Source organism: Dendropsophus ebraccatus, chromosome 1, assembly GCF_027789765.1.
Source record: "Dendropsophus ebraccatus isolate aDenEbr1 chromosome 1, aDenEbr1.pat, whole genome shotgun sequence".
Lineage (NCBI taxonomy): Eukaryota > Metazoa > Chordata > Amphibia > Anura > Hylidae > Dendropsophus > Dendropsophus ebraccatus.
In genome coordinates, this window is record NC_091454.1 from 168,647,659 (window position 1) to 168,670,141 (window position 22,483).

Consider the following 22,483-nt stretch of genomic DNA (forward strand, 5'->3'; position numbering starts at 1 on the left):
GGCATCACTTTGGTCTGTTTGTTGTGGCTCCAGTACATAAATCTCTGGTTTAGAATTGGTGCCCACCTTTGTGAAGCATATTTGGGGAAACAATTGGGGAAGCAGAATTGACAGAAATTATATGAAAAACAAACTTGTCTATGTTTGCACTAATTCAACAGGTAGGCAATTTTTTAAGTCAAGCAAAAACTCCATTCTAAAACATTGTAGAATTTCCAGGAAACCAGTTATTAAACCAACTGGGAACAGGAAAACTAGTCAAGTGGGCGGTCTCAGATGGCTGCTTCCTGGGGATCATTGACAGGTCTCTTGCAAGAATCACTATATCAATCAAGACCGGTAGGGCAGGGAACAGTAATGTTCCAGAGTTTGTTGGGATACGGTTTCTGTTTCATGATGAGCGTGGTTCTGGCAGCGAGACACAACTGACAGGTTTCGATTAACTAAGTGTTTCTCAATGCATGGTGCATTAACTCGTAGTATACAAGCTTTGCTCTTGTTTGGCAATAGTGATCTGTCACAGATGGGTACTGTGGTGCAGAATTCTGTAGAGACTTACATTAAGAACAGATCGCTGATTTTTAATATTTAATATTTTGTCTGGTCATTGTGACTTCTCATTACAGAATGCTTTGCAATACGTTGATCAGGCATGTTGAACTCTGGCTGCCATGCCAGCATTTTTGGCCCGCTGAGGAAATCAATCGATTTTCTTTAATTGGTCTGCAGGACATTGCAGCAGATTATAATATGGGTGGTCTGGACGTCCACCTGGACCTCCCATATTATAATCTTCTAGGCATCAGGCAGTTTTAAGTCTGCAGCCTAGAAGTAAATGAATCATGTCCCAGCACAGGCAGTGTGGTGACGCCATCACAAGTGGGAAACACAAAAAGTAGGGTGGGCACCACCTATCATCAAAATCAAAATAAATGTGGGTGCAGCCGACTACCCCATATATGAAACAATGAGAATGGAGAGAGGGACAGGAGAAAAATGGGGCAAAAAAGTCCGGCGCACACCAGAAATAACTACAGATCATGTGTCTTGCATCCGATCATGTGACTATACTTACCCGGCGTCTATGTGATCATGTGTTTACAACCCGATCATGTGACCATGCTTACCCGGCGTCAGTATGTTATTATGTCATCACGCCACGGGCTGTTTTTTTCCAGCTACGGGGCGTGCGCAGCCGCAGATTCCACTTCCGGACGCCGTATACTCTGGCGCCATGTCACCCATTGATGGATTAGGACTTCTTGCAGGTATATATACCAGCTATCAGCTACATCGTACTTGACTCCTGACGAAGCCGCAATGTAGCGGCGATACGCGTGAAGAATCTTGTCTGCTACTGGGGGACGTGTTATCGTTGTGGGCATGATACATCCATTATACAGGACCGTATGAGCACTTTCGTATTTTGTGTCATTTCTATACTCCCCGTTTGAGTCCCATATTTTGTGGGTCCATCTGGCCTGCATCATAGTAGCAGTGCGGTTCACCTTTATTATAGGTGCTGCAGTGTTTCTTCCCCCCTATGGGGTTTTAGATGTTTTTAACTTTTGCCGGTTTTCAATAAAGTTTATTATTACTGTAGTTATTTCTGGTGTGCGCCTGACTTTTTTGCCCCATTTTTCTCCTGTCCCTCTCTCCATTCTCACGCCATCACAAGTAGCATCGGTGCATCCTTCAGCCACATGAGCTGCATTGTGAGTGCCAGGATAGGTAAGTTCAGCACAGGCTGGGGTGGGGGGCAAAATTAGGGGAATTAACTGTTTGTAGGGGCACTATTGTGGCACTTTTGGGGGAATTAACTATTTGTGGGAATTTTCTGCCATAGAGGCGCCAGCATACTAGGCCGCAGCCCAGCCATCCCCATAGGATGGTAGTATGTGTGCAATAGGTGGTATGTGCAGCAGTGACGTGAACGCTTCCCTACTTAAACTTTCCTATCCTATACTTGCCCTGTACCATCCTTTCCTTTACTTGTCATGTCATAGCTATTTATGATATAATTTATCATAGTGCATAGCGGCGGAAGACACACACCACTTTGACACTTTGTGCAAGGAACACGATACACCACTCTGACAGTGCCAGGAATGGCGCATGCAATGCTTCAATAAACATGAAGATTGGCCCGCGACTTTGTTTGTAAGGCTGAAAAAAGTTCATGTCCATCCAGCCTATTACCTTATCGTTCTATAGCCAATAATTTTTCTTACTTGATAATTTCCCTGATCCCACATTCTTCTATTTATTTACAGAGAACCAGTAAACCTGTCAGGAGGTGAAGAAGGAATCTGCACGTTATAATTATGGGCTTTGCAACTGAATTTAGTTGTCCCAATGGGCACAGTGCTTTGCTGCGCCTGCAAGACTCTGAACTGAAACTGATGGAATGTATGAGAAAGTGGATGATACAGCGTTCGAAGAGTGACAAAGAGTATGCCTCACAGCTTCACCAGATGTTCACTCTGATCGAGAAGCTGGATCAGTCTCCAGTGTCGGGTTTGTCAGAGAACTCAAGTCAGCTGAGTCAGGTAACATCTACTACAGTGAACGGCCCTTGACTGAACCATAAGCCTTTGCCAAATTGTAAATCAGATCTAAGAAGTGTTAGTGGTGGGAAGCTGTTCAGTTTTAAAACATGACACATTCACTTTTACATTGTCTTGAAAGTAGCTGAAACTTTTTTCATGCTCTGTTCCCATTATTGATATAAGCGTTGTAAGATACAGTATGTCAGTCATTGTGTAACACATGAATGAGCCATTGGTTAACATTGGAATCAGTTCTTATTTAGTGTAATTACTTGAACGTAATGTGTCATCAGAAAATGGGCTATTGTTTATGCTGAACATATTTTTTCTGAATATTTTGTTGTTTTTTTTTGTTTTTGTTTTAATTTTCCTGTCTTTATTCTAAAATAATTCTGAAAATCTTGCAGTCATGGTTCTGACCACAAGGCCTGTAAATAAGCTGATACTTCTTATTCTGTAGACTAATTACTGTCCAGTAGTGTCCTCATTATCATCGCAGTCAGGGTTACAATAAAAGGTGACACTAGTATATAGATAAGATATGACTGGGACATTCACAATAGCTGATGTTCAGATATTCGCACAGGTTACAATGCATGCCTAAAAAAATGTCCCAAACTGTGTCTTTGTTCATAGAGCATGCTGTAATTTATATATCGAAAGGCTGACCCATAATAATGTTCAAAATATGAAATTAAAACATTTACAGTCAGAAAATATTTAGATTTTGGGATAACCCCTATAACACCATGTATATTATATAGCTCATAATGGTGTATTCCAAACTGATGGAATAATGTGGCAGAAAACCAGAGCATTGCTGCAACACAGCATAAATCCACAAGCATTGACTGGGCTGTACAGTGGATTTTTGGCTACAGTGGATTAATGTGGCTACTGTTTGCCATATTCTTCTTCCCCGTGTGAATACACCCTCCAAGGGAAACTATCAGCAGGTTAAAAGAATCTAATGTAATGTTGTCTTCTATATCCTTTATTTGATTGAAATGATATGTAAACTAACTATATAAACTTTAAAATGAAAACAAATATATTCATGCACATGACTGCAGAGGCAGAAACATACTGGAGGGTGGCCATATTGGACACTTAGTTTTTCTGAAGTGGGTGTATAGGCAGTACAGCTGGGTGTGATTTATGGCATCCGCAATAAATCATAGCTAATAGGTGGAGAAAATCTCAATTATTACAGAAGGGATAGATTATAGCCCCTTCCCCGCAGATCAACGAGTTACATGCATTACGCTGACAGGCATTGAACATTGTAATAAAGTAGTATTGCAGTATATTTTTTAAGCAATCAACTGTCTACATCAGTCATGTCAAACTCTGGCCCGTGGTGCTATTATTTTTAGCCCACCAGGCAATTCAGAGTTTGAATTACATCTGGCTCTCCATGGCTACAATATAATAGACTTTGTGGGAGGGCTGGCTACGATATGAGACTATTAGGGAGGGCTTGCTACCATAAAAGAGACTATGGGGTAGGGCTGGCTACTATTTGGCCACTCCCAGGAGGACTGGCTTATATGTCGGGCATTATTGGTTGGGATGGCTACTATATGGGGCAATATTTGGGGGTTGGCTATTACATGGGTTGGGGTTTAATCATATCATAGCAGTTTAACATGTCATTTATCATAGTGCACAGCGCTGGGAGACTTACACCTCTGACAGTGCTAGGCCTGCGCCATTCGCACCTCAATAATTATCAAGGTTGGCTCGCGACTTTGTCCAATATCTGTCAGGGATGCGGCAACTCCTCCTCATGTCAGGCAGCCGCCGGTGTCCGAGTACAGGGACCCGGCGCTGCGGCTAGTTCGGCCTCTGAGGGTGCCTTACCTCGCCCCGCCTTCTGTCTCCATCTGTCCCGGCCGGCGCGCGCGTCCCCACCGGCTGTCTCAGATTTAAAGGGCCAGTCCGCCCCTAATTGGTAGTTGCACATAATCACTCCCTATAAATGCCAGCATGCCCTGTCCTTCGTGTTGGAGCCGCTACATGCTTCCCATAGCGTTTTGGCCCAGCTCCCCATTGTTCCTGCCCGCTGCCCTTGTCCGTTGTTCCTGTCTGTTGCCCTTGTCCATAGTTCCTGTCCATTGTCTCTGGCACCTGCGGTTACACCTAAGACTACTGTCTGCACCTTCTCCTGCCTACTGCTTCTGCTCACCTTGCCCGCCGTCACCAGCAAACCAAGCCAGGGGTAGCGACCTGGGGGTCGCCTGCCGCAGCAAGCCCATGCCGCCTTGCAGCGGGCTCTGGTGAAAACCAGCGGCCCCTTAGACTCCGCTCTCTGGTGCGGTTTATGCCATCGCTGGTGACGGTACAGAGGATCCACTACCCCAGTCGTGACAATATTTAAATTTTGTCCCACTGTGTATTTGAGTTTGACACCCCTATTCTACATGGTCAGGTCACAAAACTCTTTTGAGTTAAAGAACATATTCTATGTACCCCAGAAAGTAAACAATGAAAAATATCTCATATAATAGAAAGGGAAAATATATAATGTTGAATACTGTAAAAACTGTTGAAAACTGTAAAAACTGCAAGAATAGTTGAAGAATTGATTTTTTTTGTTTCTTTTCCTAAAAATTATTGTGTTTTTTTTTTTTAAATAAATTGTATGTACCCCTAAACTTTATGGGGAGATTTATCAAACATGGGGTAAAGTGAAACTGGCTCAGTTGCCCCTAGCAACCAATCAGATTTCACCTTTCATTCCTCACAGACTCTTTGGAAAATGAAAGGTGGAATCTGATGTTTGATAAATCTCCCCCTATATGTCTACAGTGATGGAAAAAATTTAAAAGTTATAATGAGGCCTGACACAGCCACTTCCTGTATGTTCACACTGGCAGAAACTGTAGCAAAAAACTTCCCAAAGACTTCTAAAAAATGCATGGTTTCCTTTGGTATCAATGTGAAATGTTCAAAGAGACCAAGTGGTTTTCAAAAAAAGAAGTGGCATGTTACTTTTTTGAGCAGTTTCACTTCTTCTTCCATGTCCCCTTTTCTCCATGGCCAGTTTCACACATGTGCCATGCTCACCACCTACGGGTCTATGTGCTCATGGATGCACATATACAAACTACCATCTAGAGACGGATATTTGTATGTGAAATGCAAGTACACAGTATGGCTCCCACCTTCAAAATTGTGAACAGATTTATGACACAAATGTCTGGACCACTGGGATGTGTTTGGTTCTGTGGGAGAACTGGCCATACATACATTGTCCCTGTCCATTGACCTCTCTGAGATACACAGAAACAATCAATATACAACCCTGAGCAACTCTGAGTGGAATTGTCACTTGAGATACTGTCACAATCTTTACTCTCACTTCATCAGTGGACAGTGTCACCTAGGTGGGGCTTCACAGCGGTTGGGCCCCATTTCCAGGCTTTTTTTTTAGAGCAGATAGAATGCACAGACAAGTGTTATACAGGTATATATTACATGTGCAGAATTGAAGCTTGTGGTTGGTATGGAGAACCAAACATAGAGTAAGGGGGTGACAATATCACTATAAACCTGTGCTTGAAGCCTCCATCTTTGTTCAAGCCAAACCCATACCCTGCACTGACAGATAGTCCAGTAAGGAAAGAATCTAACTGGGTGACAGGCCAACAGCAGATGTGACCCCCTATATTAATATGGGGGCATTATTGTGGTGATGGAGGGTTGTACATTTTTTTTCTAAATACTGGAGGATATGTTTTTCCTTTGTGTGTTCTTTAATAAAGCCTACAACAAATCTCAAAGTAAGATTATCAAAAAAGTGGAGTGGTGGAGGAGCTCGCAGATGGTTGGTTACATAACCATCTACTTTATCCTCAGTGTGGATGAATCCATTTTTGCCATGTTCTACCGGTAAAATAGCTGGTGACCCTGGTGTCTGTCTATCTGTAGGAAATTTACAGGATGATTCACCATGTTCATAAGTCATCCAAGGTTACCAAACCACCTGAGGCTACAGTGATAGATTGTCTCCAGTCACTTTAGGCTGGTCGTTCATGACATGATTCAGCATCCCGGTCATACAGATGGATAAGAAATGGATGTTTTGTGAAGATCATGCTTCTTTTATAGTATACATAATGGAATAATGCATTGGAAAGTCATCTTTTATGTTTTTTACATAGAAAAGGATGCACCACTAGTGTAATCTATCAGGCCTATGGGTATGACCTTAATGCAGGCCCGCTTCTGCCATGAGGCGGAATGAGCCTTCCACCTCAGGCGGCAGATTTTGCGGTCCTGCAGGGGGCGGCATTATGTCCCCCCTGCTGTCCTTTTTGTTAAGTATCACTTAACAAAAATGACAGCGGCCGCTCACCTGTCCCGTCGCCTGCGCTCTCCGCTGTCTCCACATCCCGTCAGGTCCCGCGTCACCCTGCAGCTGTCATCGAGCTCCAGGCTGTGGTGAGTGCCCGGGGTCGGTGGGGGACGCCCCGCTCACCCCACTCACTCACCACAGCCTGGAGGTCCGTGAGAGCTGCAGGGTGACGTCGCGGAACCTGACGGGATGTGGAGACAGCGGAGAGCGCGGGCTGGCTGGCTGCAGCGTGGGACAGGTGACAGCTGGCTGGGGGTTGGGGGGGGGGGCAGGGAGGTTTGCCTCAGGCGGCAGAGACCCCAGAATCGGCCCTGCCTTAATGAACACTTTATTGACTTCCGTCACTGGATTTGTGTGTTTATTTGTAATGTCTTACACTCTTTGAGGTTTGGCACTATTTCTTCTTTATCCCACAATTCTCTGAAATTGATACTTTGTGTTAGTATACCTTAAATGCTTCTTATGCTGACAATGCAGCTTGTAAACTCATGGAATGCCATGGTTATACTAACGCTTATTTCTTAACTCTTCAGTTAGATGAGGTTACAGGACAGAACCGCTAAATTTAGAAAAATTTCACTCAGCAAAATAAGTGAGGTCAGGATAACAGAGCTGTAGAACACTAGCTGCTTTCCATACTAATGCAAAAATGCAAAGTTAGCATATTAACAAAGTAAAACAAATGGACAGGTATTGCCATGACTGCTATGCAAAAGCAAACACTACAATGTAGCAATACTCTCCAAGAGCTAAGAAACACGTAGATGTGTAATATTTAGGTTTTTACATTGAATTTCTATTAAATTTACTATATTTATAAATATGAGGTTCATAGTGCCTATTTTGATTAAAGAGGAGTGTCAGGTAATCTTTCAGGATAAGCTGTCATGTGTGTAGCAAGTAGACATGAGCGAATCTACAGTAGGAACAAAGCAAAGCGCTTTGTTCCTATCTGCGTTCTGCTCATCAGGCTGTGGGCTTTGAAGTCTGCTCCGCTCTGTGCCGCTCCTCCCCAGGTGCTGTGAAAAGATGGATCCAGTCCTGGGAAACTGGGAGAAGTTTATATCTTTATACATGTTTTAATATGCAGCAGCAGAAGTACAGAGGACTCTATAGAGCACTACTGAATAGGCTAAGCTGTAAATAAAGATATGATGTAAAATCTAATATGCATTGTAAGCCTTTGTATTGTCCATCCAACCACTTCCTCCTCCTCTCCCCATCCCCCCTCCCTCTCCTCTCTATAGACTTTCAGGAATAGCATGTAACCGGAGCCCTTAGATGGATTATTTATTTATTGAAAGTTTGTTCAAACAACAGTAACCGTTTAAACTAGGTGAGCGGACCTGATCCGACAAGGCGACCTCACTCCAATGAGTAAATCTCAATTTCAATATATACAAAGTACTAATGTGTTTGTATTCTGTACTATATATACAATACTATACCGTTTGAGAACAGCACCCAAAATGCCTTGAAAAAGGGGTCACTATGAATAATGGATGGTGGGCTATGTTCCCACTGAGTAAAAATATCGGGTAAGGTGGCCATCTTGTAACATAGATGGCTGCAAATAATGATCATTATCATTATGAGCTGCTGTCTATTTAACGAGACGTCGCCATCCGATGATATTTTTACTTAGTGGACTGAAAATCCATCACAGGAAATCTGGTCTGGATAATGGGTGAAAGGTGGTCTTTCACTATAAATCAGTATAGATAACAATATGTATTCCCCTTCCTCAATTCATAAGGGAAGGCAATGTAGCCAGCTATTGTATTTTGATTGTAAATAAGGTGTCACTATTGAACTTGACTTCCCAGCATTCATTGAGATGGGTGCAAATTAAGCATGCTTGAATCCAATCGTACAGCATTTGAATAACAGTGGCTGCAGCCCTAGGGAGTCCTGGAAAACATGGAACGGCCTATGGCTGTATCAATGCTTTCCATGCAGCCTTAGGGCTGCATCCAACTTTTTTAGCCACTGTTATTTAAACGCAGAACAATCAGACTCAAGCATGCTCCAGTTGTACTCATCTTTAGTCAACAGGTCTCTTGAGGTTGGGAGGGAGACGACTCCTTTACAGTGGTTGACTGCCAGGGTGTCCTAAGAGAGTAAAGTGCGGACACTATAGGATGATCAGATGACATACATTAGTTCTGAGATTTAATATTGATGACAGCAGAAGCTCTTAGGCAGCTGCTTGTTGATCCAGAAAGTGATGGTTGTAAAAGCTTGTACATTAAAGGCTGAACTTACAAGATAAGGCTGGGTTCACACTATGTATATTTGAGGCTGTATTTGGTCCTCATGTCAGGTCCTCATAGCAACCAAAACCAGGAGTGGATTGAAAACACAGAAAGGATCTGTTCACACAATGTTGAAATTGAGTGGATGGCCGCCATATAACAGTAAATAACGGCCATTATTTCAAAACCGTTGTTTTAAAATAACAGCAAATATTTACCGTTATATGGCGGCCATCCACTCAATTACAACATTATGTGAACAGAGCCTTTCTGTGTTTTCAATCCACTCCTGGTTTTGGTTGCTATACAGCCTCACAAATACAGCCTCAAATATACATAGTGTGAACCCAGCCCCCAGGCCGCACACAGGTATTATACATAAGCATTCTTGCGTACAGTTAGGTTTCTTAAATGTGGTGTCTTGTTATATGTAGATGGTTTTACGAGACCAGGCCCAGGGTGTTAATGCTGCATCTGTAACCCCAATAGCTTTGTCCCGGTCATGCTAGGAGCATCACTGTGCAAGGAAATTCAATCAAGGAACTGCAGCACTAAACCAGCCAGGATCTGACCTATCACCAACTGGTAGCATATCCTAGTAATTTGCTACCACTTAATGGGGTGAGAATAATTCTTTAAGTACAGGTCCTCTAATGCATAGAGACTGTTTCATTTCAGTTCAGAACAGCTTGTATGAATTCCTTTACGTAATCTATTTCCTTCTACTGGAAGTTATTTGTAATCACCTATTACTCATCTGCTAGAATAGCTGTTATATTACTGATGAGTTTGCCCTGCCAGTTCAGCGTGACTTTGAATTTTATATTTCACTCTTGAAATGTCCTCTACGCCTCTGTTCAAGTCTTACAATAATTCTTACTGTCTTTTTTTTTCATGTAATACCGAGGCCATATTCATCCTAGATACTGGAGAAAGTTAACAATTATGAGATCAGATGGCATAAGCATGCTTGTTTTCCCCTTTATACGCCTCCCCCCTTCTGATCCATTAACAATTCCAAGTACTTGATGACTACTTAAAAGCATTGTCTGAGGGAACACGAGCACATCGCTGCCAGTGAACGTTGACTCACAAGCACTTGGCACATGAATTCACTGTGACTTACTCTACACTCATCTGTAACTCTTAGTGCTACAATTTTTACTTTTAATGAATGAGCTCTAATTTTTGGATGAAATTGATATTTGTGTTTCCTGCTGAGTCAATGTTATGACCAGTTCTGGTAAAGAATGAGTGTTTCATGGGTTTTAACCCTTTGAGGACCAGGCCCAAAATGACCCAGTGGACCGCGCAAATTTTAATCTTAGTGTTTCTGTTTTTCCCTCCTCCCCTTCTAAGAGCTCTAGCACTTACAGTTTTCTATCTACAAGCCATGTAAGGGCTTATTTGTTACAGGAATAGTTGTACTGTGTAATGGCGTCTTTTATTTTACCATAACATGTATGACGGAATTCCAAATATATTATTTATGAAGATATAAATAGGTGAAATCGCAAAAAAGAATGCAATATGGTAACGTTTGGGGGGTTCCTGTGTCTACGTAATGCACTATATGGTAAAAGCGACATGATACCATTATTCTATAGGTCAGCCTGAACACAACCACATGCAGGTTTACACAGATTCTCTAATGTTATATATATTTTTTAAATGAAATCCTTTTTTTTGGCAATTAATTATAAATAAAATGGGACTATTGTGACGCTTATAACGGTTTTATTTTTTCACCTATGAGGCTGTATGTGGTGTCATTTTTTCCGCCATGATCTCTAGTTTTTATTAATACCATATTTGTGAAGATCGGACGTTTTGATCACTTTTTATAATTTTTTTTTCTATATAATGTAACATAAAATCGGTAATCCGCGCACTTTTTTCCCTCTTTTCGTGTACGCTGTTTACCGTTCGCAATGACGCTTGCTATATTTTAATAGATCGGACAATTACGCACGCTACAGTATATTATATGTTTATTTGTTTATTGATTTTTATATGTTTTATTTATATAATGGAAAGGGGGGTGATTTCAACTTTTATTGGGGGAGGGGTTTTGGGGTAGTGTGTTAGTGTTTTTAACTTTTTTTTTTTTACACATTTGAAGTCCCTTTGGGGGACTTTTACATACACTACTTGGATTTTTACACTGATGATTGCTATGCCATAGGCATAGCATTGATCAGTGTTATCGGCGATCTGCTCATTGAGCCTGCCTGTGCAGGCTCAGTGTAGCAGATCGCCGATCGGACCGCACGGAGGCAGGTAAGAGACCTCCGGCAGTCCGTTTTACTGATCGGGACCCCCGCAGTCACACTGCGGGGTCCCGATCGGTAAGTGACAGGGGACTCCCCCTGTCACTTACACTTAAACGCCGCGATCGCGGCGTTTAAGGAGTTAGTGACACGCGGCAGCGCGATCGCTGCAGCGTGTCATTGCCGGTGAGGTCCCGGCTGCTGATTGCAGCCAGCCCCCACCTGCTATGAAGCGCGCTCCGCTCCGGAGCACGCTTCATAGCGGGAGAAACACCCAGGGCGTACAGTTACGCCCTAGGTCGTCTGGGGACAGACTTCCATGGCGTAACTATACGCCCTGGGTCGTCTAGGGGTTAAAGATTATTTTACTGAAACCTTCAGCGCGCATTAAATGTCTTAAGGTCAAAAGAAAGAAAAGTTCAAATGAAAAGTAAAAGAAAACTTGATTTGCACCTCGTAGTTCATAGTTATATAGTTAATAAGGTTGAATATAGACAAAAGTCCACCAAGTTCAAGCTAGAGAGACCCTACTGTGCTGACCCAGAGGAAGGTAAAAACCCCTATGAGGCAGATAACAATTGCCCCATCACAGGGAGTAAATTTCTTCCCAACTCCAATAGCAATCAGAATAAATCCTTGGATCAGCGTCCTATCACATCTAAAGTCAAGTTTGTTCATTTCCGGCCTCCATGTGTGGCTTCTTTTACAGTCTTCTTCTTTGCTTGGATGTTTTGAGGAATGATCTTTTCTAAACTTTTGGTGGTTTATTGTCTCGTCGACTTCCCCTAAAGTAGGCTATAAGTGCTTCATTGACACATTACAACAAGAAAATTGCTTTGCATTGTTTTTAAAGTGTACCTGTCGTTATAACTTTCAAAATCTTCTGACTGTTTCCTGATTTTTGAGAAAAAAAGAGTCAGAAAACAGGAAGTGCCGTGTTTTCCATGATAACTAAAAAAATAAATAATTAATGTAAATTGCAAACTTGCTTTATATCACATCTACTGTTGGTTTAGATTTTGAAAGTTATAACGACAGTGACACTTCAAGTTATTGTGTAAGCCTTGTCTTGGACTTTGGACTGTGCGGAGGAAAAAATAAAGACTTGTTGCCATTCAGGCCATTGGGATGTTGGTCTGAATTTACCACGATAAAAAGTTGACTTTAAAGCACCAATGTCATTATCGGCCTTTGCGGACGATAATCGTTCTGTGTAATGGAAGGCAATGATCAACCGACATGAACAATGTCGGCTGATCATTGCAGTCATTTGTCTTTCAGCATTGTTGAAAGACAAACAACTCATACAGCAACGATCTGCTGCCGACAATCCGTGCCGTCACTCTAGCGATCACCCGGGCAGCTTTTTTGCAAACTCCAGGCGGGCTTTGATGTGTCTGTTACTTAGGAGAAGCTTCTTTCTGGACACTCTACCATGAAGCTTTGAGTGCTGCAGTGAAGATTGACCTTCTGGAAGATTCTTCATCTGCACACAGAGTCTCTGGAGCTCAACCAGAGTGACCATTTGGTTCTAATATATATATATATATATATATATATATATATATATATATATATATATATATATAATTTCTGCAGCGGAGCTCTCCACCACTGAATCCTGCCTGCCTCAGTGTGCCATAGCCTGTCTGTGAGAGGGCTCGCATGCCTCCGCTCCAATCACTGAGTAAAACCACCCACTAGACTACTTAGCCAGAATGAGCAGATATTTACATTAGGGATAGTCCGAAACTGCCGAGGTTCGGGTTCGTATGAACCCGAATGCTCGGCAGCAGATTCCCGCTGTCTGGCCGCTCCATGCAGCAGGTGGATACAGCGGGAGGACCGCCTGGAAAACTGGGATACAGCCTATGGCTATGGCTGTATCCCAGTTTTCCAGGCGGTCCTCCCACTGTATCCACCCTCTCTACGGAGCGGGCAGACAGCGGGAATCATTCCCGAGAGTTCGGGTTCGTACGAACCCGAACCAAGCTCGGTTCGGACCATCCCTAATTTACATGTATAAATACCAAGTTATCCTGGAACTTTTCACATAAAACTATATATCAGTCTGCTCAGCTCTGCGCTATAGCATACTGCATTTTCAACATGACATGTTCCCTTTATACCAGAAATTAATCACCTGTCTCTATTTTGTCATCTTTTCCAAACTATTTTGCATTTGCAGGCCTGGTCTACAATGGTTACCCAGACAGAGAACCTGAGTCACATATTACGGAACCATTCAGACGCTCTAAATTCCGGACCTCTGAAGAAGCTCACTGATCTCATTCGGGAAAAACAGCAGCTGAAAAAGTCATATACTGAACAGTGGCAACTTCTCAACCAGGATTATTTGAAGGTAACTTATTCCATGTGCTTGGAAATTCATGTCAATATATAGTTGTTATTATCTGATGGGAGAAATGAATTTCCATAGAGTGATTAGTAGGCTGGCATTATACTGGTGTAATGTGCTGGCACCAGGAAAGGCCTGATCCTCTTTCCAGAAGCTTGAATATCAACATCATTCTATTCAAGTGTGTTTTATAAGTCCTATACACATAATGATTGCAGTGTTCCTAATAATCTGGAATTTCCGAAAGGTTCATGTAAAAGAATAGCACTGCAGATAGATACTTGATTCATTGTCAGGTGTAAGGTTGTATACTTTAGTGATCGTAGCTTGCTGTATTAGGGTAAGTGCCCACTGAGGAATCTGGGCTGATCACCTGCCGCAGATTACGCAGCTTGTCCCTGTCTGCATCTTCACCTGGGCCAAATATGGGCCAAATATGCACATTCTGTGCACAGGCAGATTCCACCGTCCGCTCGAAGAATGAGCAGGTTCATTCGTCTATGGCACAGGCGGAGATACGCGTGGCCAAGAGCTGGGGTGAGCTGTGCTATGTGCGGCGGGTGATCCGCCCGGATTCCTCAGTGTGCACTTACCCTTAGCCAGGAGTATTAGAGTAACAATTCACTGGGCTTCCAGATCCTCAGATCTCAATATTATTAAGCATCTTTTGGAATTTTCTGTAAAAACAAGTAGTCTCCAACCAGTGCCTCCATAACAATAAAACAATACCCACCATTAATTTTAGCAGTACCTGAGTTATGTCGTTTAACATACAATATGTAAAATTTATTATGTAGGGTGCATGCACCACTGTGATCAGGAGCTGTAACCAGGGAGAGAGCATGGTTGCAGTCATGCCCATCCACTTAATGCCGATTCTAGATTTTCCACCCCATTGCGAGGCACCATGCTAACCACCCGCCCAAACCTCCCACCCTCCAATCGGGATGACCCCCGCCCACCCCGGGTGCTCACCAAAGGGCAGAGTGGAGGCAGTTGATGAGAGTTGTTGGGTTGGGAGTGAATACTGCATTGCATATTCTTACCATTTTCCAGAGTTGCCTTCCGGGGGTCCCTTTTTTTGTTGTTTGTGGGGTCTCTGTGTTGTGTCTGTGTTGTGTTTATGTTGTGCGTCACTGACCCACTGACCCAACAATGTCTAGGTATTTTATTTTCATGTATTAATAAAGCAATTTATATTTTCCCAAAAATGCATCTCCTTCTGTGTTTTATGTATTTGTTAGCGTTGGAATGATTTATCTATTTATTCATTACCTAATTTATTATGGTTTCAGCCTGAATACAGGTGTACATTTTTACAACCGCTGTGCAGCAGGCGCAGGTTCCCCCGCATTTACTAAGAGAATGTACTGTGTGTTTCTAGATAGAGAGTAAAGCTAGTGTTGTATAAGTTGTGGATGTGTAGGTCATAGTATCATAAAGTGTTGCAGTCATTTCTATACACATGGAGCATCCCAAGGTCCACAGCACAGGGATCAATTATCTGTAATCTGCCTTACAGGACAATGGAAAGGAAGTATTTAACAATTCCATATTACTTGTACACATATAACAGTTATGTCTAGCCAGTTCTTTTCACCAGAGCCAGACAACACTGATGTGTACTTTGTGTACCTCTCCATCCATCTAAAGCCAGACACAGACACAGACATCAGACATGCAACAACACAACTGTTTGTCATTGGAGAAACAAGACGAAGAGACATGAGGGCCAGACACGTGAACAAACCTGAAGACAGTATTCTGAATAATGGTGATTGGGGCTCATTCATATGCTGGGTTTACACAGAGCGATAATTCACCCAATCGTACGATTAACGATTTCGAAGTAACGATTTTTTTTTTATAACGGTCAGCGTTTAGACGGAACAATATATTGTACGGAAAAATCGTTTTGCGAACGTTTTGCACATAGGTAAAATCGGTGAACGACTGTTTACACGGAACGATCTGCAAATTTTTTGCGAACGACGATTTGAGAACATGTTCAAAGATCAAAATGAACGATTTCTCGCTCGTCGTTTGATCGTTCACTGCGTTTACACGTACGATTATTGTTCAAATTCGATTGTTATCGTGCAAATTCGCACGATAATCGTTCCATGTAAACGCAGCAATAGTCAAATCAATTGTGGTTATAAATCATTTTAAAAGTCCACAACATATGGTTTCATTCTTGCAGCAAAATATGATGACTAATTCTCTTTTTAAGCTTTTTAATTTTTAAAAATGGCTTCTAACTATAATACACCTTTGGCTTTTCGTCCCTTAGACAACCCAACAGGAGACTGAAAACCTGAAAAGTCAGTATCGTAGTAAAGTAAAAGATACTGTACAAGCTAAGAAAAAGTACCAGGAGGCAAATAAAGGTAACAATGCTGAAAATGGAAAACATTCAAAACCTATAAGGTATTTATAATTTAGGCTATGTTCAGACTACATAAGTTCTGCAGAAATCACGGTCATTGTTACAATGGCCGTGATTTCTGCGGTACTTACGTATTGCTGCAGGCTGAGGGAATCCCAGACAGAATGTATACACAAAATGCGTACTTTTCGTCTGAAAATGGCCAGATGCAAATAAATCTATTGCAAATGGCCACTTTGCGAATAAATATTTGCATCTGGCCATTTTCCTCCGGGTACGCCAGGGGGGCAGGGAGGGGGTGTGGAGGGGGCAGAACGGGGGGGCGCGGACTCAGGGTCCGCTTAATTCATTATTTTTTTCGCCAAAAAATTGTCAGGAAACCTACTCCAGCTCTGGCATAGGTTTCCTGGCTCGCGCACTGGTGCGCACGAGATTTATGTAGAGGCAGTGCGCCTCTACATAAATCTCCATACTGTCAGAGCCCCATAGTAAACACTCCGGCCTGGATCCCTAGCGGCACCGTAGAAAACTGACATGTCACACAATGGAGCGTGCAGCTCCGGCCGCATGCTCCATTGTGTGCTGTGGGGAGTACTGATGCGGCGCGCACTGATGCGCCCGCATCAGAACTCAGCGGCGCAAAAGATCATTTGGCCGGTACTGCAGTACTGGCCGTGATGATCTTTTCTGACACAGGCCGTTCCGTGACCCCGCCAGGTCACGGAACATCCGGTCTCATACTACGTGTGACCATAGCCTTATACTGTAGACTACATTCACTTTGGCTCCCAGTCTGAACAGGGTCGGTAGGTTAAGATTGAACTCCCCTTTAAAAAATAAGTGTATGTATTCTTAAAGAAAATTTGCTGCAAGGAGTGACATCAGGTGGCATAGCATGTTGTTCACACAGAAGAAACCTTAACCAGAATTCTAATACATGCCCTTAGTTTTATGCCGCAGATGCCAACTAACCTCTTACTGTGTCTTCTTCTTGAGTTCAGTTTTTTACTAAAAACTCTATGCAATTTAGATGACTGGCCAGCCCAGCCGAAAATTGTTGGGTTGACAATAATCAAATATGTATTGCATTTTAAGAATGGCTTATCAATGCAGAATAGAAGAAACAAATCCACAGCCACAGCTATGCAATATCATATCAATTGTGCTCATGTGCAAGACCAGGTAGTAAATGAGCATAATGCAGTTCAGGTACAATGTAAGTACCAGCCTCTTCCACTGAATAGAGCTCATAGCTGTACTGCTGATGTTTATCAGTATTTGATTGTATGCCAAAAGTCCCTTCTGTTAAAGTGTTCCAAAGGTTTTGTTGGAAGCAGAGCTGTATGCATGCACATATGCTCCCATGTCTGCAGTAAAACAATAACCTGGAGTACCAATGCAAAATCGATAACAGTGCTCCTCTGCGTTCCATGTGCCATCTATAACTTGAAGCATGGTTGCAGAATCTGTAGCAACCTCCCCCTCTCCCTGCTTTCCATGTACAAATTATACTACTGGTACAGTGTACAGGGGATCTCTGTGTGTAGCAGGGCACTGGTGTGTGTGGCAGCGAAGATTTGTGCTGCATGCAGATGCCCTGCTACACACAGAGATCCATTGCACAGTCCAAGAAATTGTGTGTGTGTGTGTGTGTGTGTGTGTGTGTGTGTGTGTGTGTTAGTGCTCAAATAGAGTTGAACTGGGCAAATACAGATGTTACGGCAAGCTCTGCTGCCTTGCTGCCAGCTACCTATTATTTGGTGTGTAGCAACTTGTGTCTAAAACAAAGCTTATCTCTAGTGCAGGAGACTAGACATTCACTTTATAGTTGTGATCACAGAAAGAAAAATCTTTGCAGATGATTACTATATTGGAATATCATATAACCAGCAAGCACAATTTAAAGCCTTTCATGTCCCTTCAAGGTATGAGAAGAATTCCTGGAGAGAGAGAAGGGGGGAGAATTCTTTCAGAGAAATGCAAAAAATGTTACTCCTATTGAGCTTTATCTTGCTGGTTATCACAAACCCTTTATTACTGTGTCTTTCCCAGACAAAGATCGAGACAAAACTAAGGAAAAGTATGTGAAGAACACTTGGAAACTACACACTCTCCACAACCAGTATATCTTGGCTATCAACGCAGCAAAACTGCACCATGAGCAGCACTACAATCTGAGCCTGCCCAACCTACATGAGTCCTTGCAGAGCCTCCAGGAGAAGATGGTGTCCATCCTGTAGGCATATATTATTTTATTTTTAAGTTGTGTCAACTTAAAGGAGAAGTCGAACATTTTGAAAAGCCGGCAGGGGCAAGGGGGAATTTAATAACAAGTAGGAACTTAACTTCCTTCGTTCCCGCAGTGAGTGGCGGAATTGGCTTTGGCTCTGCTGCCTACATTACGACCCGGCTGATTGACAGCCCGTTTAGCCAGTCAGTGACTGGGGCAGGATGCTGCTCCATTCACTGATTGGCTGATTGGCCAGTCCATCAGCCGGGCATTTCCCCCTGTCCCCTGAGTCGTGACGTCATTATTAATCGTGGGGAAATTACTTCCAGTGGGGATCCGGAGGCTGGTCCCGCCGCTCATCACAGGCACAGGGAGAGGTACATGTGCACAAATTATAAAATTCACCCCTCCCCATGCCAGCTGCTGAATTTTCAAAGTGGCCGGACTTCTCCTTTGATATTTTAATGGTATAGTATATGTATAGTATAGTATATTTATTTATATGTTTTTCTTGTTTCTACCATTTTGGAATGCCTTACATTAGCGTTATATATAATATAATGCTGCATATAATAACATTTACAATTGGTCTGGAGTGAGTTTATGAGACCACCACAATCCCTTGACCCCTGGCATTATATCAGTGGGTGTAAACCAGGTGGCAGCTGTGTGAAAGTTGTGTCTTGTATCTGTTTTATACGATAGTAGATCTATAGAAAAAGTAAGTAATTCTTTTAAGATGGTTTAGAGAACCTATCTACATTAGTTATGTTGTTAGATGTTATTAGCAATGTTTGTGTCTTTCATTATTTAGCAAAGACATCATGCAAGAATACCACAGAATCACAAGTCTTGTGCAAGAGGAAATAGCAGCCGTTCACCAGGAGATACACAATGCGATAATAAATATCAATCCAAGCAGAGAGTATGACTACTTTATCCAGATGAACAGGTATCTATCCAGACACCAGACAGACCCATCACATATTGTTATTAGACCTGATACTGGGATTGATAGAATATAAGAGCGGTAAAATCAGTGCATTATTTAGTTTTTTAAGGGTGCATTCACATGTAACAAATTCACAGCGGATTTCACGCTGCAAGTTTTGGAGCAAATCCTCTGTGATGCTTGGTATAATTATAGTCTATGGCACTCCATTCTTAAAGGGGAATGATTGCATAGATCTCTATAAACTGTCAGTAAATGGAAACTTTTTGTATTACATTGAAAAGAATGTAAATCTAAATGTAAAGGGAGCGTCTTTCTGTTGATTTCATTCACGTATGTGGTTTAGGCTGAAATACAAGGTTTTGCGTTAGATAAGGTCTGAGGCCATGTTCACATTTAGTATAACACCAGCTGTTCTGGGACCTGGCCGGATCACAGAACAGCCGGTATCAGAGAAGATCATCTCGGCTGGTACTGCAGTACCGTCCGGATGATCTTCATTTCTTATTAACTTGGATGCGGGCGCATACAGGTGCGCCCGCATCTGAATTTACCACTGCACACAATGGAGAGTGTGGCTGAAGCCGTCCGCTCCATTGTGTAAACTGACTGATTCTCTGCGGCCGCTATTCATTGAATAGCAGCCGCAGAAAACTGACACGTCAGTTTTTTGTGTGGCCTCTTGCAATTCCGGTTAAGCCCTTGACGACATTGGGCGTAAGTATACGCCCCCGCAGGGTGTGCTTTAACGCAAACGGGGGTATACTTACGCCCGATGTTTCCCCGATCGCTGTGTGTTCACACACAGCGGTCGGGGAAGATGTATAGCAGGCCATCTCTGCTCGTCGGCACGGGGGGTGATTAACCCCTCCCGTGCCGACGATCGCTGCTATATGCTGATCAATACAGATCAGCATATAGCAGCTAAAAACAGCTTTCCGGGTCATCGGTGACCCGGAAAGCAATGGCGATTGGTGCTGTCCGAGATAGCACCAATTGCCATTAGTGTACTGGGGAAAGATGGCGCCGATGCCACCCCCACGATCACCGTGATAGGCCGGCCAGTACCGGCCGACCCATCATGGCGATCAAACTGTAAAAAAACTGTTTTGTTGGATTCTGCACCCCTCAGCTAGGTAGCTGAGGGGTGCAGAACAGGTGTGTGTGGTGCAGGTGTACCATACTCACCTGATCTGGGCGTCCGGAGCGAAGATCTGCGGTCCGCGCCGTCCTCGCGTCTTCTTCGCTTCACTTCCGGGTTCGGTCGTCCAGTGTCGGAAATCTTTGGAAACGCTTGGGTCCTCGGCGGGTCTCGGCAATCTCCGGCAGAGTCGCTCTACTGCCCCCTAGCGGCTGATCAGTGAATATCATTCACTGATCAGTTGCTTTGGGTTAAAAAGATTTTTTTTTTTTCCCAATTTTTTTTTTTCTTTTTTTGCGCCCTAACGCCGCTGAGTGCTGATCAGCATCGCATGTAAGTGCGCCGCTGATCAGCAACTCCTCCTTTTTGGCGTAGGGGCGTTTTTTCCCCCCTATATCCTACCGCCACTGTCTGCTGATAAGTGCCGCACATAAGTGCGGCATTTATCAGCAGCTCCTTTCTTGGCGTAGGGATATTTTTTCTTACTGTCAAAAAAACACGTAAAAAACACTACACTACACCACACTACATGGAATAAAGTTTTAGACTACACTACACCACTACACATTTACATACCCGATATACCAATCCCCGTATAAAGATGGCCCCCAGGGTGTTTTCGGCGTCGGACGCATACGTTATTATTGCCTCCGACACCGAAACAGCCAGTGAGGATGAATGGGGGGATCCTTCTTTCCTCCATTCATCCTCATCATCCAGTGACGTGTCTGGGGGTAGCGTAGCGTACGCTGCCCCCCAGACACGTCTTTTCCGCCAGTACCGTCCCAATAAGAGATCACGGTATGGCGTGAAATTCTACAAACTCTTTGAGCGTACCTCAGGGTACACTTACAGATTTAGGGTACGTGCACACTGTGGAATGGCGAAGGATAACCCTTTGTGCATTCCGCAGCTGGCACCCGCCGGTGAACTGATGGAGGCGAGCGTCTCCACCCGTGTCATAGACTCCATTCTATGCATGGGCGGATTCCGTCGTCCGTCCAAAGAATGAACACGTTCATTCTTTGGACAGAGGGCAGAATCCGCCCGTGCATATAATGGAGTGTGACACGAGCAGAGACGCGCGCCTCAATCAGTCCGCCGGCGGGTGCCAGCTGCGGAATGCACAAAGGGTTATCCTTCACCATTCCGCAGTGTGCACGTACCCTTAGAGTGTATGAAGGAAGGGACACCCAAATCCAGCCCCCAGATGCCCCCCCCATCCTCCGAGTTAGTGGGGAGATCGTTCGGGAACTGATCTTCCCACTGCTAAATAAAGGTTACCACCCGTACGGGGATAACTTTTATACCAGCACCCCCTCTTCCGGTCCCTCGCTGCCCGAGCTACTGTAGCTTGCGGCACGATCCGAAAATATCAGAAGCAGTAATAGAGCACTAATATTTAGCAGCCAAGGAGCGAACCCAGCGCTTCTGGATATGAAGGACCCCGTATCGCACCAGGGACAACATTTTCCAGGTGACGTCCCCCACACTGGAGAAAGGGAGACCCCAGAAGAAGTGCAGAGTGTGGAGTAACAGGGGGATCAGGAAGGACACCATTTTCCAGTGTGACATCTGTCCTGATCCCCCCGGCCTCTGCATACTGGATCGCTTCAGGGCGTACCACACGTCATCAGAGTTCTACATTATCTAAATTCTGTCCCTTATTCCTATTTCAGGGGTCACGTTGATCCAGGGACTATTCTAATTGCCATTATGGAGTCAGGAAGGAATTTTTCCCCTGTGATGAGGCTACTGTCGTCTGCCTCACGAGGGTTGAATTTGATGGACACCTGTCATTTTCAACCTTATAAACTAATAATTGGCCTAATACCCCCAAATAAATTAATAATTGTCCCTTTTCCCCAGCTAAATAGGTATGGCCGCCATTCCCATTAGAGGATACCATGATGCAATTACAAAGCCTCTGTGCGGCCAGGACAGTAGAAACCCCCCACAAGTGACCCCATTCTTGAAA

General features: G+C 43.5%; 1 protein-coding gene across 1 annotated transcript in view; it reads left to right on the forward strand.

Moving 5' to 3' along the window:
• Positions 1 to 22,483, forward strand: part of FES (FES proto-oncogene, tyrosine kinase) — an 89,452-nt gene that overhangs the window by 18,861 nt on the left and 48,108 nt on the right. Inside the window, exons 2-6 of the mRNA XM_069956652.1 lie at positions 2,274 to 2,549; positions 13,623 to 13,796; positions 16,087 to 16,183; positions 18,235 to 18,418; positions 19,227 to 19,364. Of these exons, the coding sequence (XP_069812753.1) occupies positions 2,325 to 2,549; positions 13,623 to 13,796; positions 16,087 to 16,183; positions 18,235 to 18,418; positions 19,227 to 19,364 (818 nt within the window). The 5' untranslated portion in view covers positions 2,274 to 2,324. The remainder of the gene's footprint in view (positions 1 to 2,273; positions 2,550 to 13,622; positions 13,797 to 16,086; positions 16,184 to 18,234; positions 18,419 to 19,226; positions 19,365 to 22,483) is intronic.